General features: G+C 39.0%; 1 protein-coding gene across 1 annotated transcript in view; it reads left to right on the top strand.

The window, feature by feature from the left end:
• Positions 1-4,709: 4,709 nt before the first annotated feature.
• The window catches only part of LOC121320280 (cationic amino acid transporter 2-like), a 44,779-nt gene continuing 23,133 nt past the window's right edge, over positions 4,710-26,355 (top strand). The window contains exons 1-8 of the mRNA XM_041258536.1: positions 4,710-5,265; positions 10,018-10,409; positions 11,025-11,180; positions 11,811-11,976; positions 12,169-12,305; positions 13,147-13,369; positions 19,232-19,368; positions 22,972-23,074. Of these exons, the coding sequence (XP_041114470.1) occupies positions 10,034-10,409; positions 11,025-11,180; positions 11,811-11,976; positions 12,169-12,305; positions 13,147-13,369; positions 19,232-19,368; positions 22,972-23,074 (1,298 nt within the window). The 5' untranslated portion in view covers positions 4,710-5,265; positions 10,018-10,033. The remainder of the gene's footprint in view (positions 5,266-10,017; positions 10,410-11,024; positions 11,181-11,810; positions 11,977-12,168; positions 12,306-13,146; positions 13,370-19,231; positions 19,369-22,971; positions 23,075-26,355) is intronic.

Genomic DNA, 26,355 nt, shown 5'->3' on the forward strand with positions numbered 1-26,355 from the left:
TTTTGCTCCGCATGGAGTGCAGGATGAGCCCCATAGCCTGGAGATCACAGGTTCGAATCTAGGCTATGTCATTGCCAGCTGTGACTGGGGGTTCCTAGGAGGCGGCGCCCAGCTGGCCGAGTGCCGTCCGGGTAGGGAGGGCTTAGGTCGGCAGGGCAATCCACCGTTCGCTGCGCACCAGCGACCCCTGTGGCTGATAGGGTGCCTGCGGGTCTGCAGTGGGGCCATTCAGATCTGTGTTGTCCTTCGGCACTACAGGTCTGGTGGCTTCACTGTGGCTCCGCAGTGCAAAAAATTACGGCTTGGCAGGAACACGTTTCGGAGGACACATGTTTCAGCCTCCGTTTCCCGAGTTGCCTGGCGGTTGCCGCGGTGAACCGGGATAAAAATAATAATTGGGCATTCAAAACTGGGGAGAAAACGGGGTAAAAACCATTGGCAACGACTACATTTTTATTTTAAAAAAACAACAAAAAAATAAAAACTATGATCTGGCATTTTGAGACATTTGTAGCAAGTAAGATGCCTATACGGTAATTTAAAAAGTTAAATTCAAAATGTAATTATTGAAACATAGTTTGTGTTATAGTTATATTATGAATTTATAATTGAGCTGCTGTAGCGTTAAGAGAGTGGTGCTATGTGCTGCAGTGCTTGCAGGGACGGTGGAGGAGTTATGGTTGTAGTACAAGCGTGTAGTCAGTATGTTACTTTGGCAGCTTAAAACTTTCAAGAATATCAGTTCATATGCCTGTCTATAATCGGAAAAGGCAGTCAAGTTACTGTATATCCTGGTCTTTTATTTTACAAAGCTTTATTTTTCTTTCCTTCTTCCTACCCCCTACTCCCACCCTGGTATTTTTCTAGAGCTCAAAGCCACAAGCTTCACATGGCTGCTTTGGCAACTATTCTTTTACTCTTTTAGATGTGTCAGCGTTCCTTTTTTAAATCAGTCCTGGAACTGCGAAAGCGCTCCCTGAGGCCATTGTGTCTCTCAAGCCCAAAAGTTAACAATTCAACTACTTTTTTTGGATGATACAGTCCTCCTTAAGCTTGTTAGCTCAAAATATATTTGTTCACATGTTCACTCTTATTGTTGGGATTAACATTAATTTAGAAAATTAATGCATTTAACTATTTTCTGTTTTTCTAAACTAGCAGAGTCTGTGGGTCACTGTATATTTTCACAAAACAACCTGCAATTCTGTGGAAAAATCAAGTACAATTAAGGTGTAGACGTGGCCGTATCTAGCTATGAGGACATGTTTTTTTTGCGTCATAAATGCTGATGCTCATGTAAAAGTTTTGGTGAAGTACAAAATTAGATTCTCTGTTGGTTTGTCGTGTAACATTAATTTGGAAGTTGAAAAGTAAATACCAAGCAGTCATATAAATACTACCAGCTATAGCTTGTCAGCTCTGGTTTTGGCCCTGGGTGTAGACCCCTGTGAAAACCAGTTGGATTACAAGTTCCTAAATCGTTCAGTTTTACAGTAAACAAAACATTTAGTGGCCATAAGCTGTGATCTTTGTGTCCTGTCTGCTTTTGGAGTTGGTAATCTACTGTAAGCACTGATGATTGGCTCTAGGTGGGCACAGGTGTAAGATTAAGACTGAGGCGATGCATTGTATCATTTGACAACTAATGATAGTCAAGCCTATGCATTGTTTTTGTGTAAAGGGTTTAGGCAAAGAAAAGCTTTTATTTTTTTTATTACATTTGGAATCAGCAATTATTTTTTGCATTAAGCGCAGAGCTTCTCTGCTCCCCTCAGGTCTGACTCGCTGAATCTGCACGCGATTGAGCTCAACTTCTCACCTCTACCCCTGCGTGTTTACTGATGGGACTGGATCTGTGCAGGAGTTAAGCTAGAGTTGTTAAGCTAATAAGTTGTGCTAGAATTACAAATACTGTATCGAGCCTTTCGATGTTTGGCAATTGCTTTTGAAGAGAGACATTTTTTAGATGATCCTCACATAACCAGAGTGTTTGCTAGTGTGCACTCTGTTCTGACACTCAGCTAAAACCCTGCTCTGCTGGTACACAAGATACAGGTATCGGAATTGCAGTTGCTGCAAGTTTTGAGAAAGCAGGAAAGATGTCGGAATAGTTCTCAATTTTTGAGCATGTGTTTTAATTGTCAAATTCTTGGTTGAGAGTCAAAGGTAAAATGCTCTGATACAGATTAGTGAGTCACTACAGGGACTTGCTCAGTATGGGATACCTCAGCTGGGGTTTTTTATTTAGTTTATTTTTAAAGAGGATGCAGGGAGTAGTGGAACCATTTTTACACGTTTCGATGCGTAAAACGACTTTGTAATATCAACAAAATTAATGGATAGGGATGAAAAAAGGAAATGTTGTCTTTGACATGTGTGTTTTAGAAATGCACAGCTGTTGTTGTTTGCGTTTTATTAAAATGGCCTGCATAGTTTTTCTCTTGATTTGATTGTTACTCTGACTGGTTATGGATTTAAACACCCTACTGGTACAAATAAAAAATTTGCAGAAGCCAAGATTGTAGTGTATCACTGAGATCAGGTTTATTTCCTCACGCTAACAGACTAAGGAGCCCGCGCCAAAAGAAAACAACAAAAACCTTTATCTAACGACTCGCTCATTATAAAAACCAGAAGGTGGCCATCTCCCGAGTTAATTCGTTGACTAATTGTTGCTAATCGGGAGATGGTCACCTGTATAAAAGCCTGCAGCTGTCTGAGTCAGGTGTAGAGTGTCAGAGGAGAGACTGTGGAAAAAGAGAAAACAATTGCTGTATGTGCTGGCTAAAAACCAGCACGATACTTGTTTTGTTTTTGTTTGTTATTTGTTTGGCCAACGAGCGTTTTAATTTGTGGTGTTTTGTTTTGTTTAAATCTTTATTTTGTTTATTATTTAATAAAATACTGAGCGCCGTAGCGTACAGTTTTGCCCTGCCATTCATTGTTTTGGTTTCTGTTCTGGTCTGACGTCACCCCTGCAAAGCCATGCTTTCAAACAATAACATAATAATAATAAAAACTGTTTTCTCTACGTGTGTGTCGTTTTTCTATTCTAATTATGTTAGGGATTGTTTTCTTCATCGGAAGGTTACCCAGCAAAATATCAGAAGTTCAAGGTAAATATAGGTTTTAAATAAATTGTTTTCTAATAGCGACAGAGCCCTCTCGATGCGTGCTCTACTGTGTGGTAGATGACCTTGACTTTCATTAGCGCCCTCGCCTACGGCTTGGGACGCATCACTCCAGAAGTGGTCAACTACCACACGGTAGAGCCCGCATCGACGGGCACTATTGCTTAATTAGAAAATGTTTGAGTGTGGACAGCCAATCAGCTTCCAGATCTAGCGGGGTTCTATTTTGCATAGATGCCCGCTGGAACGTTGAAGTGCTTAACTGTGAATTACATACATGCCAACAGTCCCTATATGGTCGGGACAGTCCTAATTTCCTAGCAAATGTCCTGCGTCCCGATACCGCACAGGAAGAAAGTCCCGATATTTACATGTAGAAAAAACCAAATTATTCTGCACAGTAGACTTAGTGTAAACCACACACTGTGCTCTTCGTGCGGCTGGCACACCAGCTGATCACTAATTTACTGGTATACAAAGGTAAGAACGCTTCATTGTGTCTATATTTACTGTCATGCTGGTCGTGTGGTGTATGACCCCTCCCATGTGTATGATGCGTTCATGGGATGAGCGTTCCGCTGAAAAGTTTCCAAATGTTGGCAAATATGCACATGAATTTCGTTTTTTGGTTTATTTCCCTTTCATAACGTCGATGAATTGATGCATTTGCATTTTTGGTGAACAATATATCGATAGTGAAAAATTAGGCATCGCCCCAGCCTGATGCTGCCTAAAAACCTACTAGATCTTGTATTGACACAATGCATCCAAATTGCACTGCGTGGTGTATCTTCAACGTCTTGCTTAAAGTATTTCAAAAATGGAACAGTAGTTATGTGTTACGTTTTTTGCTTCCCAAAGATAGCTGATGTTCATATGATTAATGATTCTTCCTTGATTTTTAGCAGCACTGATTTGAAGAGGTGCATCTGCAAGGTGATTAATTGTTCTGTGTTTCAATTTTGTGCACCAAAGTACACTTTGAATTGTTGCAACTATCCTAAGCAACAGCTGGCTGAGCACCTATCAGCTCTTTATCAAAAAAGCTATCATTGATCATGTAAGGGGCAGTCTATCTTTACAGTGGTGTGCTATTTCATTGTATGTCTTTGGAGGTGTGTAATATGTATATGATTGAGGGATTGTGATGTAAAGGGTTAAAATATATTCATATAGTATCAGTCTGCAAGTGCAGGTAAATAAAAGGAAATTACATTACAAGTATCTTGTAATATCCTTAGTTTCTTGGAGCAATATAAAAGCTTTGTATTTGTAAAATGCAAACCTCAGGGTAATTACATATTTCACTGCAATAAGCCTTTAAGTAATAAGCATACCTGTTTTCTGTTTCATGCAGTTTCTGTTGTTTTAGGTAACTTGGTGGTCTGGCTAATGGAATATTGCGAAATGATAACCCCTGTTAAAATGTTAGCCTTTTGCCTCCTCATCCCCTTCTCGACAAATCAGCTTCCGTGCATTTAGCTGCACTACCAGCCTGCACTAGATAAACAGCAGTGTCTGCTCCAATATTTGTCGATGCCGGTTGCCTAACCATTTATCAGTGGTCAGTAAGCACTTTGGCAGCTGTGACTTTGTGCGGGTATGAGTGTGTCAGATATATGTACAAGGCCACATTATTTGAGGCATGCTTCTTTTCAGTGTTGAGGGCCAGACTAAAGACTAAGTTTTTTTGGCACACTGTTGCCTCCCAGTGATAAATAATCAAAGCCAGGATATTCTTAAAGTCCTCACTGCCAGTATTGCAGCTGTGCAGAAGGGTAGCATTGGTCAATATCCTGCCTGTCCTTAAGCCTAGGGTGTATAACATGTTACTGGTTTGAGAGAGAGAGGGAATTGTGCTGGCTAGAATGAAGGGAGGATTAAAAATAGTGTTCAGTGTGTCAGCAGAAACTAGCTGGGTGAAGTACTGAAGACTAGCCTTCTTTTGGTGAGAGAGTGACCTGTACATTCTGTTTCTTCCTGCTGCATGTCTGGGATAAATGTATGTTTTGTATATGTTACTGTAGTGTCCTAGCAGTCTGTAAATTTGAGACACAAACTCAAGACACAAGGAAATCACTGTATTCACCATAGAAGATAGTTGTCATTTTGTTACCAGTCATCAGCTTGTGTGGTAAGTACAATATTGTTTGTTGTATTAGGTCTGTTTGTTTTTTCAGCATTAAGCTAACAGACAGCGTTAGCTTCACAAATATGCAGTATAATTTTGTTTTTGTTTCGCAAGAAAATAACCCATTTATTAATAGCATTGTATTATGCACGTATAACTTCATACAATATTTTATTGTATGTTCATTTAAAAATTATTTAACAGCTTTTTTGCAGTGCTACATTATTTTTAAAAGAAAAAAAGTAGGCGACTTACTGTTGCCCCTCCAAACCAAGCCTTGTTATGTAGAAATTTTTAGACGGCAGTTGCACCCAGCAATTAGTAGCCTTGCACACACGTTCGTTCTGATTTTTAAGAACATCAACTTCAGAGGATTTATAGAGGAACATGTTGCCAAATGAACCAACCTCTAACTCCTAAACTGATTTGCAGTCTTTCTTTCTGTTAGGATTGGATATGACCTGACCTATACCATTCTTGGTACGATATATATATATATAGGTATATATAATATATATTATAATATATAATATATATATATATATATATGATATATATTATATATATATATAATAGAGAAAGACTGGAACCCCTGCTCCTTTAAAAGTGATCTTTCAGAGTGGTTTATCTCACTCCAACATGCTCAGCTTATTAACATAAACATTTACAAAATATTATGCTGCTCAACAATTTTATAATTCAATCAAGTGCTTTTTTAAACAGTTACAGAAAATGGAAACAGAAACTTATTACATATTTATCAAATGATAAAACAAAGCTGTACTTATTGTTTATTTTATGTGACTGCTGTACTAGCATAATTTACATATACTGTATAAAATAGATCGTTTTGACCTTTTCTTTGCTGTAGATAACTACACCCCCATACATCCTGGGGAGGTGTAGTAGGCTAATACAAGTATCATTTAATGGAAAAAGCAATATGTAACAAACTTTCAGAGTTACAGTACTGTAAGGATACAGTTTTAGAGTGATGATCACTTTTATACAGTTTCTTCCTTCTAAACTTGCTTTCGGCATTGTGTAACAAGTGAGACTATAGCCGACATGGGAATCAAGCGTTTAGACATATCAGATTAGTTTTATTTTGTGGGAGTTTATTTGAGGAGCCTTTACATCATAATTATTGTCCAGTTGGGATTGTGTTGTAATAAAACTTGCTCTGCTGCCTGTACATGTTATATTAGGGTTAGTGATTCGAGGACACACCCCAATATAGATTTATAATTTATTTTCATAGCATTTTGATCATTTAGTGCATTTAATAACATACCATGGGAGTGGGTATCAATAGTGACACTGATATGCTATTCAATATGTTGTGGTTGGAGGTCCACGGTTAATGATCTGAAGTAAATAGTTTTGTATCTAAATATTAATGCCCTTTATCTGTATATTAATAACCTAAAAACATAAAAAGTCAAAACCTCATACTGTTTCTTAGAAATCCCTTGAGGTAGTGACTTCATATGTGCAGGGTTTCATAAACCCTGTATTCTAAATGTGTTAATAACCCTAACTGTGACCTCCTTATCGAGGTAATGCATCAGTACATTGTGGAGTTATTGTTTTATATCAGTGGTACAGGCCACATGCTTGTCTGTAGAGTGTATTTATAGTTGATACAATACAATTTGCTTTTATATAGCACTCTTCATGATACACAGCTGTATTATTTTCTTTATTTTTTTGTACAAGTTGTGAGTAGAAACCATTTCACTGCTATGTTGTTTCAACTTCTGAGCAGATTAATGATGCCTACACACATTTTACTTCACGTTTACAAATGATTCAATCTGTCATTTTCGTTAGACTATGCATCTGGGTAGTTTTTTTTTTTTTTTTTTTTTACTCTGTTCAGTTTCACATGCAGTAAGAGATCTAAGGGCACAATGAATGCTTTATGTATAGCCTTAAAGGATAACATTTTTGGTTCTTGTTGTACAATAGATGAGGTTGTTGTTTTCCTATCCACAGCTAGAATGAAACATATGCAACACAGCATTCATTACATATAGTCATTACTGCTCATTGCTGGCAGCTATAAGTGGGACTAATGCCTAACTGCTGTGTGGCAGAACATGACCATGTGGGAGGACCACATCAAGAATGTCTTTGTTCCCCTGCTGGGGTGGTCAAAAGGGACATGTTCTCATATAATTATTTTTGAATGAAAGCTAATGGTAAATGAAATGTTAACGGTGAGACTCATCTGCAAGAACTGCTGGGATCAGCTCAGATCTTTCTTCTTTTAGTTGAGCCTAAGGCTTCCCTGTGACTTGCATGGCAACTCGCCCCAGCCAGCAGGCAGCAGTCAGCCAAGTATCTGTGGCTGTAGTCCTGGGTTTTCCTCAGCCAAGTGAACAACCACAGTCTAAAGAAACTTAACTGAGCAGATGTGGAGTGCAACTTTTATTGTGTTGGTAATGGTAATGTGTTTAAGTACCCAATGTCCTAGTTTGTTTTTAAAGTGTTACAATTACCTTGAAAAATGTTCATTATATCATAGTATGCTTATCTTTTAATACATGTTATAGTAAGCTGCTTGGATGGTAGCCAGAGGTCCATTTCAACCCCTTAACTGTTGAATTTCCATCAAAATACTGTAAAACCCTTTTTAACAAAAGTGTACACCATTGCTTTGATCACCCAGCTAGTGAATGTCTGGTGTTTAGCTTGGTTTGTTATTGTTTTGACATATGACTTTAAAAGTTTTCTGAGTTGTTTATTAACTGTTCTGTTGTCATAAATTGTGTATTACTGTATATTTACTTCAGCAACAAGACATAATCTACCATGCTGAGAATGGACCAGTTTCTAGTGCCTCTTCTCTTAACATATTCATGTAAAAAATTTTCAAAGAAGTTCTTTTATTGCCCTTTCTGACACAGTGAATCACCCTCAAATGTGTTTTGCGGATTAACTCGCAGATCTGCAGTTTACCCACTGACAAAACACTGCTTTCTACCGCACACAATTTTCTAAAACTTTTGGACTTAAACTTCCAAAAGTATAGACAAGCACATTGTACGCATCATGCATATGTTGTTGCAATTTCTAAACAGAAACGATGTAATCTACTGTAATGGAAAGTGTAGTGTATTATCATTTAGGTGATTCAAAACAGTCACAATAGAATGTTGGCTTGTACAGAATAGGACATTATTCCTTGATCTATGTTGATAGTAGCTTTATATGTATGAGTTTTGCACAATATAGTCATTTATAATGAATGTTTTTACAAGAACTAAATTGCAAACTTGTATTTTTTAAGCTTATTTTCGGTGCTAAGCCAGTTTTACCATTCATTTTCACCTGCTAACATTTAAAAATTCCGTATCTCACAATGGGATCCCCACTGTCATTATTCTACTTCATCAGAATCAGACTGATCTCATGTTTGTTCAGTTTGTTTCACGCCCCAAAGGTAGTTTAAGAACGCACACGAGAGGTCAGTTAAATAATTTGCAGAAAGCACATGCTACAGCCAGGAATGTGGTTTGCCTGTCTACCCCACTGGTTTTGACCTGCCACAAAATAATATATATATTAATATAGATATTATATATATTATATAATATATATATCTATATAAAAAAGGATTTTATAATAAGTTTAATCCCCAAAAATTATTCAAATTACACATACACACTTGAAACCTGCTTGCTACATGTTTGTTGTGCTCAATAGCATGCCCCATTCTTGTAGCTCAATTTTTAAATCTTTAGAAAGAGAGTGTCACAGTTCAAAGGTATTCCATAAGAATCCAGGGTAAAATGGTTATAATATTCCATATTCTACAAATTTATAGATATATATATATATATATATATATATATATATATATATATATATATATATATATATATATATATATATATATATATATCAAATACAGTACTTATATTATAGATCAGTGATGCTGATCACTGTGCTTGTATTGCACCAACAAGTTTAATAGGATCTTATGGAAAGAATGTGATTTCTAACTGAAATATTAGCCCACCATGTGTTGCAAGTTTCTCATGTTAAAACAGCCCATTGCAGTGGAAGTTTCCCCTCAGTGTCCAATCACCTTCACTGCTACTCCTCCACCCCCATTATGAAAATAACATCAAACACAGAGCCCACATGGCACACTGCTGTCCCTTTACTACCAGTATTTCTGAATAGGTGATCTTCAGAGACCTGAATGCACTTAAGGACACTGCTTCATGCAAATGCATAAATAAATAAATGCACACAATACATAGATATCGTCTTTTAGCTTAAAGGTACTGTAGTTATTTGACAGTTATTCAGTAGTTTACAGTGCATAGGTGTGTTGTAACAGTATTTTTGATGAATGGTTAAGCGTTTTTCAGTACATTTTATTCTGTTGAACTGAAGAAACTCTTTAGAAGGTTCACTAGCGTTTCCCTAAATGTTTTTTCACTAAATGTTTTTCTATAATAGTACAGTTTTTTAATTGCAGTTTTTTTCCAGCAAAATACTAGATACAGTACACTGTTCTCCAAAGTCAACAAGTAGGCAGTAGGCAGAACAGAGAACTGAAAGAAACTTAACAGAATCTGATTTTCTTTTTACCTTGTGGTTAAATGCCTCACCAAGTTGTAAAACTGGCTGCAATTAAACGTTCCTGAAAAACAGACAGACCTAGGTATGTCATTTCAGTCGAGCAAAGGCCATTTTGAAATAAGAGCAGTCTTTTTTTGTTTGTTTTTTTCATTACAGATTTTTGTAGCCCAACATGTTATGCTGTATGTCTGTGCTGACATTTGCACAATGTTTGTTTCGGCGAAAGATTGTGAAAATGGACAGTCTGGAGGATTCCAAGCTGTGCCGCTGCCTGTCCACTGTCGACCTGATCGCCCTGGGTGTGGGGAGCACCCTGGGGGCGGGGGTGTACGTGTTGGCTGGAGAAGTGGCCAAGGGAAACTCAGGGCCCAGCATCATCGTCTCCTTCCTGATCGCTGCACTGGCCTCGGTCATGGCAGGACTCTGTTATGCAGAGTTTGGTGCCCGCGTGCCAAAAACAGGCTCTGCATACCTCTACAGTTATGTAACTGTTGGGGAGCTGTGGGCTTTTATCACCGGGTGGAACTTAATCCTGTCATATGTGATAGGTAAGGTCTTAGGGCAGAGTTCTGGTGGCAACTGGTTAGGAGGGGTGATGGAAACTGAAATAGGATCTTGAATATTGTCTTGGTTTCTAGTGAAATGCATTTGGTGATCTCAGCAGTAGCAGTAATTTACAAAATAACTACACAATTTTAACAGTGTTGTGTATGGCAATTAGATTTTGTGACACATAATATGCTGTATAAGTTTCATCAGGGCAAATTAGCTAAAGTTGACATATTTATGTTATCTGGCACTATGACATTTTGACTTTCCAATTAACAAAAGATACAGACATAGTTTTATTTTTAAGCAAAATTATACAGTAAAAGAATGCATGTCTCTACAAGCCCACAACAAAAGAAATAACATTGAAAGCCCGTGTAATTTTCACTGTTGCTATAGCATTCATACTATCGCGGTACCTTGCAGGTGTGAGGCTGCTAGGAAAGTGGAGAAAAGGGAGTTCATTCATTTGGAAAGACAGGCTTAGCAACAGCTCATTAGCATTCATCTCCTGCTGTTCATTGGCTGACAAATGTAATGTGATTCTGTGCTGTCACCTGGATTCTGACTGGTTTGGAAATTGACTATGAGTAATCTCTTTGTTTATTTCAAAGGTACTTCAAGTGTAGCAAGAGCTTGGAGTGGAACTTTTGATGAACTCCTGGGTAAACAAATTGGTCGGTTCTTTAGCACCTACTTCCGAATGAGCTCTCCTGGGCTAGCCGAATATCCAGATTTCTTTGCAGTGTGTCTGATACTGATAATATCAGGTAAGAAAAAATGCATTTTTTTCTTTTATAATTTGTACAACCCCAACATATATATACACCAGGGTAGAACAATTTATACCAACGTTGTCCAGTGGAAATTGCTTCAGCCACACCTGTGAATCTTGTCTACAAGTGAAAGATCTAGAATGCAGTATTACAGAATATAAATCTATTTTTTTTAACGTTATTTGGAATCTAGTGTTTAGAGTAGAAGACAAAAAGTGAAGTTGGGTAATTGATAGGGATTATGCCAATCAGAGGCCTTTTAGATTGCTTTGATTACTTAGGCAAGCTGTTTTTTAGTTTTTATTTGTTGTAATATGTTTTTGCAGTATGTAAAAGCCTACAGTGTTGGGTCAGCCATAAGAGCTCAAAGCTAAAGTCCAAGTGTAATCCTTTACCAGACACAATTAAGTTACTTTTCACAGTAGTATGACAAAACAACAAAATTATCATATACTCACCTGACAGCTCCATCAATCTAGATTCAACCAAAAGCTCCTATGCATCCCAGCCAAATGGGGCTGTAGTTGGGATAATGTTTATGGTTTGTAGTATCTTGTACTATTAAAGAACGTAAAGTATTATTGTAATGTATAATATTTTTTTTATTTTTTAAATCTTCTGAAGGTCTGCTGTCTTTTGGTGTAAAGGAGTCTGCTTGGGTCAACAAAGTGTTCACGGCTGTCAACGTGCTAGTTCTTATGTTTGTCATTATTGCTGGCTTTGTGAAAGGAGATACAGAGAACTGGACAATAACAGAAGATGTTCTCATCAATTTTACTGCAGTGACAAGGTACTGTGACATGTATTTGTAAATAACTTAGGCACCAAAAATAAATATAAAATAAAACAGAATAATCAATCAACTGTGTTTTTTCGTGCGTAAAACCCTAATAACGGGATATTTTAATATGAACGTGTGATGGGATTTATTTTACTGTTTAATAATACTCATGACTTGTGTATTTCAATTCTGTTCTCTTAGAAACGTGTCGTTGGCAGATAATGTCACGAGTGCATATGGTGTTGGTGGTTTCATGCCCTTTGGTTTTGAAGGAACGCTGGCTGGAGCTGCTACCTGCTTTTACGCCTTTGTTGGTTTTGACTGCATCGCAACAACAGGTCAGTTCTGTGAAAGAGAGCACTACGACAACAGACTGAACACTAGCAAGTACATCTGAATACACTGCACAGCTTGTGTCTCCTCACAACTGTAGAAAAAGCTTGATTTTCTATTTCCATGTTGATTTATAAGCATACAAGTAAATGTAAATATGTTTGCAATGTCTGTTTGATTTAAAGTGCTGGCAGATGGACGTTTGCACTGTGCCCACATTTTCTTGGCAGACCAGTGTGGGACGCATTCACTTGTAATTTACAGTCTGTCCACTGCATGTTTTACACTGCTATTGTAACATTAGCTGTGTGTGAGGTGCTGTAGGACTATATAAAAGTAGTATTTTACTTAATAAGTAGGGACATATAAAATATGACACTGGGTATTGTTCTAGCTGCTTAAACTGTATATTCAAATTGGTGTACTACTAACATAAAAAGTGTACTAAAACTATGAGTCTTGTAGTCCTACTGGTTGGAGTCAACACACTGGAAGGACCCATTTGTAGGGTTTTTGGTATTTATATTGTGTTGGATATTTATTTAGATTTAGTTTGATTTTCTCGGAACTGAAACTTTTTTATGCTATTTTGAATATGTAATGTTCTTTTCTGTGTGTGAATTTGCCAGCATGATGTTTCATCCTCCTTAGTTAATTTATCTACTTAAATGGAATTTGCTATTTATATTATAAATCATACAGTAGGTTTTTTGGTGCTGGAATCCACTTAGGTGAAGGCAGCACTCATTCTAGGTTTCCTCAGCACCACAAAATCAATTCAAATATGGGGCCTTTGGAGGTTAAAGAAGATATTGTACTTAGGTTCCTCCCATGATATAATTTCAGGTGAAGAAGTGAAGAACCCTCAAAAAGCGATTCCTATTGGGATTGTCACCTCCCTGCTAGTCTGCTTCCTGGCCTACTTTGGGGTCTCTGCAGCACTGACCCTTATGATGCCGTACTACCTCCTGGACGAGAAGAGCCCTCTCCCTGTTGCTTTCGAGTATGTTGGCTGGGGTCCTGCAAAGTTTGTGGTGGCAGTGGGATCCCTCTGTGCTTTGTCAACCAGGTGAGGAAATCACTTGCACCTCTTACTGGATTCACATGTACAGTATCTGTAAGCATCCTAGAGTTGAAGGCATGTTCTTTTACAGTTCATGTGCTCTGTGACATGTTGGAACACGATCTTTATGGGGGTTGTGACAACAGTGGAAGTTTTACTGTGATTTTAAAATGAGATTTTAAAAACATAAATCAAGAAGATTGTAGATACTTCAAAAACAACATGATTTACCATAAATAATACCAAGGTAATAGTCTTTGTTATCTAAGTTTGGCCATTACAAGTTCTACTACCACTGTTCAAGCCTTTTGGTGCAATAAAGAAAAAAAAAAAGAATGGATATGTTTTCATTTGAATTTAATCTTCAGTTAACCCTATATATCAGAGATGGCCAAACCGCTTCTCCTAGGCAGTTCAAATGCGGCTCCCGGTGAAATGCGGGGTGCCTCGCACTTTGCAATGAACTGAAGAAAGAATAATAAACAAAAAATGAAAAAGAAAGTAAAAATAAACACAAGTTTATTATTTGTGTTCTCTGTATTCATTCGTGTTAATTATTCTTTCTTCTCTCTCTTCTGTTTCTTTGAGCCTCCATGTTCACTCCAAGGACATTTTGTCTCTTGATGAAATTCGACTCCGCGCGCTTGTGTCTGCATATTTTGATAGCCTCGAGTGAAAGCAGGATGTGCAGTTGAAATTCAATTTCAAAATTTTGAATTAAGTGCTTGTTCATTTTCCTGCCAGAATGAGAGGAAGAGTTTGCTTTCACTGAAACAGTGGTAAACCTGTGTCTCATCTGCAACAAATTGTTTATATCAAATCAATGAAGAAGCTGATTTAACGATTTAAAGAGAGTTTTGTATGGAATATCGCTCGTGCCAAACGTCCTTATTCAGATTAATTCATCTTTTTATAAAATTGATGTTCGCGCTAGACTAGAGAATGCATGTTTAAATGTTATATTGCAGGTCTAAAATGTATATTATATTTACATATCTTATGTCTCGTTATGAGCAGGTGCTGTAATCCCTTTCAAAATCAATACACTGCATTTGTCATCCGCAAAGCTGTCAAAAGTATTTAATGCACACAGTTGTTATACAAATTTTTTTTTTTCTTTTTTTTTTATAACCTTATCTTCAGGGCAGGGCTCGTCAAAAAGAATCCTTGCAAAAATGTGTTGTTTTTATGTGGTGTTTTTGGTGAAAAAAAGATCAGTCATCATATTTTTCTTCAGAATAACTGACCTGTATTTTATTTAAAGTGCATAATCCATACAGTATAAAAGAGAAATAATAACACCACAGTGTTACATTTAAAGTTTAGTACAGTTCAATAAAAAATACTCAGAAACTAGGCTGTGCAATGGTCTATCCCATGTTCTTGTGTATTTTACTTCCATCCAGATTCTGTGTTCGAGAGAATAAAAAAAAAAAAAAAAGTAAAACAATGCTACCTTTTAAAATGTCTTTCTCTTGCAAACATTGAATGTTTTATAGTATAGCTCTTGCAGAGTCAGGAAGTTTGGCCACCCCTGCTATATATAATAAAGTTAGAATAATAGTAACAGAAGGTTTATCTGAGGATAAAACTGTATTTCAAACTTTAAACAAGAGGTTTCTTATTGTTCCATAAACATTTGAGGTGTCCACTAAATGTTTAGTTCTGTACTGTTATGTTTCAACGACTGGTCACCCTGAGTGCAAATAAATGTACGTACTGTAGCTGTACGTTTATATACTGGGCTAATTTCAAAGCCTGTGCATGATGCATGCTAGACATGTTTGGGGTTAGTTTGCCAGGTATGTTTTTTTTTATTTATTTTTTGTTAACTAAAATTTGATAGGAGGAAATAGAAAAATACAGCAGTTCTGGCTTGCTTGAATGTTCATGGAAAATGCAATGCTACTGCTTTCAACTGGTCTGGGGCTTGCACATTTGTTTTTCTTTGGCTACATATTAGTAACACTATTTTTATGTATATAAAAAAAATGTTAGTAATTGAAATCTAATTATGTAAGAATTCCTAATACAACCCTTTCAGGTACGAAATGTAACCATTACTGTATGGGTATTTTCCTCCTAATAACCCGAAACCTGCATATTGTATACGAAAGCTGCTCAGCGAGTCTGTGACACAGTCATGGCCTACCTCCTAGGGCACAAAAGGACTGCGTTCTCAGCACCATTTTTCCTTTCAACACTGGCCTTTTGTTTTTACACAAATTTTATGTGATATTAAAATAATTGCTTTTACTAATTATGCGTAATTTGTGCACTACAGCCTGTTGTTTGTTTTGTCCCATTGCAGCCTTGTACCCCGCGTTAAGCCAGCGTTTTGAGTCGTTCCTTCCCAGGGATCCAGCAACTCGGCTCACTTTGTGCTCTCCCCTGGGATCCGCAAGAGCAGCTGCTGGGCTCAGCAGCACTGTGCAGGACTGAGATACCTGCTTCGGTTGTTGCTTTAAGCAATTTCAACCACAGTATCTTGATGCCGTTTCGGTGACAGCTTTTTAGCATCACCATTGCAAAGGCTGTTAGTCCATTCTAACAAGCAGGCTTCCCTCAGTCTCGTGTGTGGTACTGACTGAGTGGTTTTGCCAGTGGCTCTTACAGGTGGGCATCCGATCCGATCCGATACGATGCCACCCGTGGTGATTGCGAACCGTTGGACCCATACCGAACCAGTACCAATGTCACAACCCGCTCCTGACGAGGTACCGGTACCAAATCAGGACAAAGGTTACCATCCCGGACCGACCAGGGCTTCAGTCCCTGAACCAATACCAACCCGGTGCACAAACCACCAAACTCTTTACGAATCAGCCTAGTGCCAACCAGGTTCCAAACCAGTATTACACCGGTCCTGAACCAGTACCGACCTGGTGTCAGGTACATCAAACCAGTACCAAAGCCATCCGGTTCCAGTCTGCTACCGACCAGTGCTCAAATCACCAGTCTTGTACCAAATCGGTCTCACACAGATTTTGAACCGCCTGGTTGATACCTGTAAGCAGACTGAGGCAGCACCTGTACAACTATATCTCTACACTAAATTGCTTTCTCCTTGCATCATGCCCGTGTTCTATCCCTGTGAGACATGCAAGGTCAGTCTGCCTATTGAGGATAAGCATGGCAGGTGCTCTTCCTGCCTGGGGCCAGGGCACGCCAAAGAGGCACTGGCTAATCGCAGCTTTTGTGCCCCTTTTCCAAGTGCATGATTGAGAAGCAGCTATCCCGCAGCTGTAAGGAGTGCTCTGCGTCCCTTACTCCTGCTCAGCACTCTTCTCCATCACTGCGTCCTCACCCCATGACTCTGTGCCAAAGGGGAGCAGATGGCTCACCCAGTAAAGTAGCCCACACAGGAGACCGTCCTCATGGTCTTCCTCATCCTCCTTGATTTCTGCCTCTCCTTCCCCTCCCCTGCAGAAGAGGAAGAAGAGTCACCGTTCCAGGCAATCAGCAGACTCTGAGCAGATGGAAAAGCTCTGGGCAGCTGTTTCCTATCAAGGAACTGCTCTCGCTGAATTACTGCGGGAATGTTCAGAGCCACCTGCCGTGCCTGTCACCTTGAGGGCCCCAGATTGGTCACAGGAGGACATACTAATCTGAATAATGCCTGAGGATGTGGAGTCTGACAGAATATCTCCTGTGGTTAAACTGTCCCCCCACCACTGTTTAAAGGCGCTGTCTTGGTGGAATACGCCTAGGCGTAGCGCTGGGCAGTGTCACTAGAACGGGGGTCATCACAATGTCATGATGACGTGTCCAGCCTCCTCTCACTGCGGGCAGTACATCTACCCGGAGTGACAAACTGGGTGGCAGACCACCTCTCAACGACCCCAAGGTGGAGAGCCTCATTTTGGAGAGGTGCGGGAGAGCAGTGATAAATCTCTTTGCCTCCCAGGAATTAAACCAGTATCCCCTCTGGTTCTCCATAACAGGAGGCAGGGACCGGCTGGCAATAGATGCCTTGGACCGGACCAGCACCTGGTAGCCCATTATTGGCCCAGGAGACTCTGCTTTTGAGCCATCTAGGGCTTTCTAATAGGGTCCTTGACACCCTGCAGAATCCCTGAGCACCGTCCGTGCGGTCCCATTACGGGTTAAAGTGGGGTGTTTTGCATACGTGGTGTCTGCCTCATGAGTTCGACCCCACGACCTGTCCCATGGCAGTTATATTGCAATTTTTGCAGGATCTTTTGACGAGGGGAAATCTCCCTCTACGTGAAAGTTCTGTCTGGTAGCTATTTTGGCTTGCCATGTCAAAATTAACGTGGCTTAACATGGTGCTTTGTGCACTTATGAAGCCTCCTTTTGAGCCCTTGCATTCAGCTGAGCTGAAATTTGTATCGCTCAAAGCGGCTTTCTTGCTCACTGTCACCTCTGCAAAGCGGGTGAGTGAGATGTAGGCATTCTCAATAGCGAAAGCCTGCTTAATTTTTACAGAGGCCAGGACAAAGGTTGGGCTCCATACCAATCATGCCTTTTAGCGGAAGACTATCTTGGCATTGCATGTCAACCAGACTGTGGAATTGAAGGCTTTGCTTTCCAGTCTGACAGAGAACGACGGCTCCATACGCTCTGCCCTGTTTGGGCCCTGGCGTACTACGTTGACAGAACGAAAATTTGGAGGCAGTCCGAACAATGTTTTGTCTGCTATGGAGCGCAGTCCCATGATCAAGTCCTGTCTAAGCAGATGCTATCCAAATGGATAGAAGACACAGTCAGGCCTGCCTGTGAGCGAGCCAACTTGCTCCATCAAGAAAAGCTCACTGCCCATTCCACCAGGGGCCTTGCAACTTTGTGGGCTTTTTTCCAGGGTGCACCTGATGGAGACATTTGCAATGCAGCTGTGTGGGCTACTCCCCATACCTTCACTAGGTTCTACAGATTGAATGTCGTGGATCCTCAAAACCCTTGTTTTGGAACTAGTATTAAGGGCGGCTTCCCAGTCGACCCTTACAACATAGGCATAGAGGCTGGGGTTCCATATGAAAAAAGCACAGGGCAGCAACTTGGCATCCTTGAAGCATTCCAGTCGTTCTGTAATCATGCTCTTATGACGGCTGTGGTGCACTGAGATCTGTGAGCGCAGTCCTTTTGTGCCCTCGGGAGCAGGCCATGACTGCATCACAAGCTAGTTGAGCAGCTTTGGTATATGGTATTCAGATTTCGAGTCTTTAAGAAGCAAATACCCATACGGTAAGGGTTACATTTATATTTCAGGGAACCAGGGTTATGATAATAAGCTACCGTTAGCTGTTCCCATGAATAAGCATCTGTACTTGTTTATTTAACTCCTCATCAACATTTAATTAATCATTGGACCATTTAAATTGACACTTTTGTACCAAACAATGTAGCCAAACAAAAAAGCACTGATGTTTCTTGCTTTCCATTCTCTATACTACCCTCTTGCGAGTACTGTAAGTTTGCCTCTAACTTTTGCCACATTTGCATGTCTCTGCTCTTCACCCAGTCTGCTCGGTTCCATTTTCCCAATGCCTCGTGTTATCTATGCTATGGCTGAGGATGGGGTGCTTTTCAAAGTGTTAGCCCGAATCAATCCTAAGACGAAGACCCCAGTAATCGCAACAATGGCCTCCGGTGTCGTTGCAGGTGAGATTTCTGAGGGAATGTTGCAATGAAGAATAATGTGGTTTAGCTTCTGTTCAATGGGAGTAAATGTGAAATTGAAAAAAGGAAAACTGAGAAACCTTTATTTTTTAAATATGCCTGAACTGCTTGGCGCCTAGTTTAAATTGGTTAAAAATCGGTTTTCTAGACAGCTTACTTCAGTTTCACATTTGCTGAGAATGATATGTTGTAGTTGTACGCATTTGAACTGTGAATTTTCTGTTCTAGCCTGTTGGGTTCCATGTTCCCCTTGCCCCGCATTCTCTTTGCCATGGCACGAGATGGCTTACTATTCCGATTTCTTTCCAAAGTGAGTAAACGTCAGACGCCAGTTGCTGCCACACTGGCAGCAGGTTCCACTGCTGGTAAGCCCCTGAGGATATACAGGTTGCATCTGCAACAAGACTGTTTGCATGCAGGGAAAGTCAGCTTTTTTGCAGTGTGCATGCAGCTGTGAAATGCTTTTTCCCCGTAAGGCGGTAAGACTAATTTTATGACAATGAGTATGTATGCTTGGTTTCAATACAAAGGCTTGCAAACTCATGAATTGATTTTAACATTAAAGCAGCATTAAAGCTAGAACTTTGCTCTGCTTAAAAAGAAGTACTGTAGCATGATATTGGTGAAAATGTACCAGAATACACACAAAAATAATATGTGAAATTGCTGAGTTTAGTAGCCTTAAATTAACTGAGTGTAAAATTAATTGGTTCTTGAGATTTATTTAATTTGTAAAACCAAGCATACCTAGTTACTGAGGTGCTTGATTCTGATTTTTTTTTTTTTTTTTTTAATTCTGTGACACATCGCGTTGTAGATCTTCAAAGCTGAGCCTTGGTTGTCACCATACATTTCACTTACAGTACATGTACATTAGTATGATTGACAAGATTTAATTTGCACCCTTAATTTGATTTACTGTCGTACTTTTGTGTAACGTAGAGTTTATGGTATTCCTGAACTGTGTTTTAAGGGTTATTGTCTTTTATTGTCATAAATAGCATTTGTTTTATTTATTTATTTATTTATTTTTAAATGACCAGTGTTACATGCAAAACATTATTGAATCTTAAAACACATTCATGCATGACTTTAGAAAACTTTTTTTTTTTTTTTGTGGGGTGGATCGTGGTTCCCTTGCAAGTACAAAAAGTAACCATTACCAAATGGGTATTTACCTCCTAAAGACCCAAAACCTGAATAGGATATAACAAAGCTGCTCATCCAAGCCTGTGACACAGTCATGCCCGCCCCCGAGGGTGTAAAGAACTGTGTGCACAGATCTCAGCGCCATTTTTCTTTTTAAGAACTGACCTGACAGGAGAGTATTCAGATAAATACTTGTTACCTTTTCTGTTATAGTTTTTTGCATTTATTGTTTTTACACAAATTATATGTGATATTAAAAATAACCGCTCTATTAGTTTTACTAATTACGTATATTTGTGCACTACAGCCTGTTGTTTGTTACATCCCGCTGCAGCCTTGTGCCCCACTTGAAGCCAGGGTCTTGAGTAGCTCCAGCTGTAGTTATTTTATTCTCATTTTGGCTTCGGACAAAATTACGAGATGGTTTGTACAATTAAAAGTATTTTTTATTACTGTATTTGGTTCTTTTCTCATTCTGTTTTTCTGTTTTCACAGAGACTAAGCTGCGGCACACGTGTAGTGACAGCAGCTGCTGGACTCAGCAGCGCTGCGCAGGACCAAGGGGCTGCTTTGGTTGTGATTACTTGCAATCTCTACTAGACTATCTTGAATGCCTGTACATTGTTACTGTACACTGCATTGCTGCTTGCATCATGCCTGGGCTTTTAACGCCAGAGCATTTAAAGGAGGCACTGGTGAAGCACAGTTCCTGCGAGTTTTGTGCACATTTCTTCAAGCGCATACTGGAGCAACGTCTCTCCCGCAGCTCTACAGATCGCTCTGCGTCCCACACTCCTGCACAGTGCTTTTCCCCCATCACCCTCTGGTAGAGAGGTGGCTGCGTCCTCACCCCATTGCACAGTGTAAACTCCTGCTGCATCCCAAAAGTCGTTTCTGAGCTGCTAAAACCACCCCATATTATAGCCCAGCATTTGTATAAACTTGGAACATTTTAAACAATGCAGCCAATCATAACCCCTTCTAACACCATCCACAAGTCTTGTGCTGTAACAGGTGCCCCTCACATTTACCAAGCAGGCTGCAAAAACGGTGTCACAAACATAATCTTGAAGGGAAACAAACAATAACACAGAACCGTTTCGTAGCATGCGACGCTGCAGTAGTTTTATATGCATTATAGCGGTTAAAAAGACCGCTGCGGTAGTTTCATGCGACCCGCAGTAGTGTATATATAGCATTATAGCGTTTAAAAAGACAACGCTGCGGGCGGTAGTTCTAGGTGTGTGTATATATATATAGATATATATATATATATATATCTTATATATATATATATATATTATATATATGGAGTTTTGGAACCAACCCCCAGTAATGTTATTTATTGAAGCTGATATCCTGGGATCAAACTGGCGTGGTATATTGGAATCAACTCCCCAGTAATGTTATTGAAGCTGATATCCTGGGATCCTTCAAGAAGCTGCTTGATGAGATTCTGCAATCAATAAGCTACTAGCAGCCAAAAAAGCAAGGTGGGCCGAATGGCCTCCTCCTCATTTGTAAACTTTCTTATGTACGTCCGGTAGCTCTATCTGGCAGCAATTTCAGCTTGCCATGTCAAAATTGACTCGGTCTCCCCAGAAGCTTACTTCTTGGTTGTGCAATTTTTGAAAGGAGCTCGCTGGCTTCGGCCGCCTATGAAAGATATTGTTCCTCGTAGGAGGTTTAACGTGGTGCTTGGTGCACTCATGATGACTCCTTTCTGAGCCCATGCATTCAGCTGAGCTGACATCTTTATTGCCCAAAACGCCTTTCTTTGTTGCAGTCATCTCCGCAATGCGGGTGAGTGAGATATAGGCATTCTCGATTGCAAAAGCGTGTTTCATTTTTGCAGAAGCCAGGACAAAGGTTACACTCTGTACCAATCTTGCTTTATTGCCGAAGACTGTCTCAACATTTCATGACAACCAGTTTGTGGAACTGGAGGCTTTCCATCCACCTTTCCAGTCTGACAGAGAGCGTCAGCTCGATATGCTCTGTCCAATGTGGGGCCTAGCGTATTATGTTGACAGGATGTAAGATGGAGGCAGTCCTGAACAAGTTTTTGACTGCTATGGGGCAAAGTCCCATGGTCAAACCCACCCTAATCAGAGGCTGTCCAAATAGATAGCAGACACAGTCAGGACTCCCTGTGAGGGAGCCAACTTGCCCCCTCAAGAGAAGCTTACTGCCCATTCCACTAGGAGCATGGCAACTTCTTGAGCTTTATTCCAGGTTGCATCAGTCAAGGGCATTTGTAATGCAGCAGTGTTGGCTACTCCCCATACCTTTACTAGGTGCTACAAACTTAATGTCGTGGATCCTCAAAACCCTGGTTTGGAACTAGCGTTAAGGGCAGCTTCTCAGCCAACCTTTACAACACAGACATAGGGCTAAGTTTCTCCCTAAATGTTTTAGCTCTAGCTACTTGTTACTGGGCTTCCGAATGGTAGTGCACAAGGCAGCCTCGGCTCAGCCTTGTAGCATTCCGGTCGTGCAGCAATCTTGCCATTGTGATGGCTTGGGTATACTGACCCATTCAGTAATGGTTTCATTTCGTACTTGAAAGGGAACCTCTAGGTTATTGCCATAACCCTGGTTCCCTGTATGTATACATTAACCTTCAAGATAACTGTGTCCATGATTGCAAATCAGGTTTGAAGAATCTGTGCGTGCAGTCCTTTATCCTTTATCACCTTGGGGGTGGGCATGACTGTACTTTGTGGTTTGTTTAGATGTCAATGCTGACACATGATTAATAAATCTGGGGCATAAAAAGGCTGATCTATTGACAAGTTTACTTCCCTTGCACTTGACAGCGGTGATGGCATTTCTGTTTGACCTGAAAGCCCTTGTTGACATGATGTCTATTGGAACCCTTTTGGCTTATTCCCTGGTAGCAGCCTGTGTGCTTATCCTCAGGTAAGGCATGTGTTTATAAATAATATGTGTTTTTGAATAAAGCAAAGCAATTCGCAGGTTTTACTTTAGTGAATGCGAATGAAGCACTCATGTGACACCCCTTGGATTATTAAGTGAAACATGCAATCTCGACTGACCTCTTTTAGTTTCTGTACTGGCAATCACTATTCTGGTAACTGCTTCTCAAACAACTTGCTAACTAAACACAATAATATAATTTTAATGATCATACCAGTGTCAGATCTAAGTATTGACACCTTCATATAACTAGTCTACAAGTTTTGGAACAAAGGTATTAGATTTGCCAATATTTAGATCATTCAAAATTGAATCCGTAAGCATTTTCATTTAGAAAAAAATGTGAACGTTTCATTTACAGCTTGTAAAATGTTTTTTATAAAAAAATACAAAATAAACTCTTAACTAAACCTTATAGTCTTTGGAAACGTAACTTTTTCAAACCTTTACAATTGCTGTTTATATTGATTCAATTATGTTATTCCTGGTTTCACACCATTTTGGCATTTGAATAAAACCACAACTTGCAAGGAAGATTAAAAGCTATTAAAAATGAAAACCAAGCTTATAAAAATAATTTATAAAATACCAGTTTTCAGTTAGGGTAGCTTAATCGGCACATGTGAAGTGATATTATACAGGAAAATATGTGTGGTGTTCTATAGTGAGCTCTGAAAGTTAAATGTGTATGGCACCTTCTGCAAATATAGTACAATTGCAGTAATTTAGGAAGCATGGCTTAGCAGTGGTTTTAGTACTGCTGCTAATAGTAGGAGTCAAACTGGTAATTGCAGTAGCCTCACCAATTTGTCATTATATATATATATTTGTCATTATATATATATATTTATATATATAATAGTTATATATATCGATATATATATAGATATATAGAATATATATATAATAATTTTCTCATAGATATATTACATGTGTACTCCTGACCGGCATGATTCTTTATCGAAGGAATCCTTAAAGACAACAACACCTAGATTTTCAATAATTTCACACCAGGTCAGGTAAAGACCTGACTGAATCACAGAAAAACAGTCGAAAACGTACGTCAGTATTATTATTATTATTATTATTATTATTATTATTAATTAATACTTGAACAGCTAGGTATCAGCCTGATGTATCTTGTGAAAAGCCTAACTGCAGTCCCGAGAAAGAGAATCTCACTTCAGAAGACGGCGAAATGGAATTGACCGAGTCAGAATCCCAACTGGCCATGCTTAAAGAAGGCGGATTTACCCTGCAGACAGTGCTCAACCCCTCCATGCTGCCGACAGAGCAGTCCTCCACTGTGGTGAACATCGCTGTCTGTGTCATAAGTATGTAGCAATGTGTGTACAGTATGGAAACATGTCGCAAAAATGTGATGAAAACTTAATCAGTGCGAAAAAACATTTAATAAAGATTAATTTACTAATTTCATTTTAGTGTGTTTTGGTGCTGTCTCTACTCTTACTTTAGGAAAAATATGTAAAGGCTTTCAGCTGTTACCAGTCAAGGTAATAGCAGTGGCCTAAAGAGCAAGTCACTTCAAATTACATTTTTTGTTTCCTATGCAAATGTTGTCTTTTTTTTTCAAACTTTTGATAGGTTCCTATTTCATTCTAGTTGCCTGCCGTAGATTTTGTCACCCAGGCTTATTCAGCCAAAGTGAAAGTGGAGTTTGTTTCATACTTCCCTGCCCTGACTAAAACCAGTGCCAGGGACCATAAATTGTACATGGATTTTTAAACCTATTCATCACCATCCCAAATTCAAAGGCACTACGAAGAGGCATGTTGTCAGTCAGATTGTTGATATTTTGAGAAGAAATGTCAGTTATATTTAACAAAGGTGTTACCTTTTATTTCTCCAGCTTTGGTAGTGTGTATTGTGAGCACCCTCACCACGTATAAGGGGGAGGCTGTGCTCGCCATGGAGTCTTGGATCCTCGGCCTGCTTGCTGTGTGCCTGGTGGTGTTTATTGTGTGTCTCTTCATTGTCTGGAGGCAACCTCAGACTCGCAAAAAAGTGTCTTTCATGGTAGGTGCATGAAACATGGTAATTGTGCAAATCAATTACTGCTTCACTGGAGCTGATTTATTTTGAATACACTATAATAGGATATAAATTACACTTAAAAAGAATCCCATCGCAGTGCTTTACAATGTATGAGAAAAATCATGGTTCATCTACAGTATGTCAAACCAAGATCAAAGACAAATTTTTCAAGGAAGCTACTTCCACATACAGAATTGTATAAAGTTCCATAGCACCTGCTGAATTCATTGGAACCTCTGTGAGGTCTATTTAAATTATATGAACAAAATAAATGTATTACTAAATAATAATAATAATAATAATAATAATAATTCCCTCATTTTAAAATGTTAGCACTATATTATTATTGTATGTAGTATTGTTACTATGTCAGTTAATAAGTCAGTCCTGTGGGGAAACACATAAAGGACAGTTGTATTTAGATCCAGTGTTGTCTAATTATTATGAGCTATGTATGTCTGTGTTTTGTAGGTTCCTATGCTGCCATTTTTACCAGTTCTGAGTGTCTTTGTCAATGTTTACCTGATGGTTCAACTAAGTGGGGAGACCTGGATTCGCTTTGCAGTTTGGATGGCTGTTGGTAAGTACAGTACCTTCAATTTGTATTTTAAGCATGTTTCTTTAGCAGAATAACCTCAACTGATGCAGTTATAAACCTGAATTTATACTGGAGCTCACTTTAATAAAATATTTACCACTACATTATCACTTAAAAGGAAAACTGTTTTGGGTATCTGGGACATGTTAAACAATACTAAAAGAATCACATACTGTACGCATATCTCAACAACATTACTTGAAGTGGTTTTACTTTGAATAGCTTTCACCATATAGGGGTAGTTCATCATTTTTTTAAGCTGAAGAAGCGCAGGTAACATTTGCAACATTTTTTCACTGCCACAGTAAATTGAACCTTGGTGTATTTTAAAACCAAATAGCATTAATATATTAAAAAATAAGTATATTAAAAGCATTTGTTCAGAATCTTTTATAAAATGTGTTTTATACATGTATATAGTTCTATTGTTATCAATGGCCTGCAGTTTATTTACCAACAAATACAGTATAATCGTAAATCTCAAAAAAAACTACTCACTTCTAAATCTTCTATAGTCATTTTTGTATTACTTTAGTATAAATACACTTTAATTTGGATTCATATGTTGTTTTTTTCGAACTTTATGTGAACAAAAAGACACGCATTTGCC

This window comes from Polyodon spathula, chromosome 1 (genome assembly GCF_017654505.1).
Source record: "Polyodon spathula isolate WHYD16114869_AA chromosome 1, ASM1765450v1, whole genome shotgun sequence".
NCBI classification, from domain to species: Eukaryota; Metazoa; Chordata; class Actinopteri; order Acipenseriformes; family Polyodontidae; genus Polyodon; species Polyodon spathula.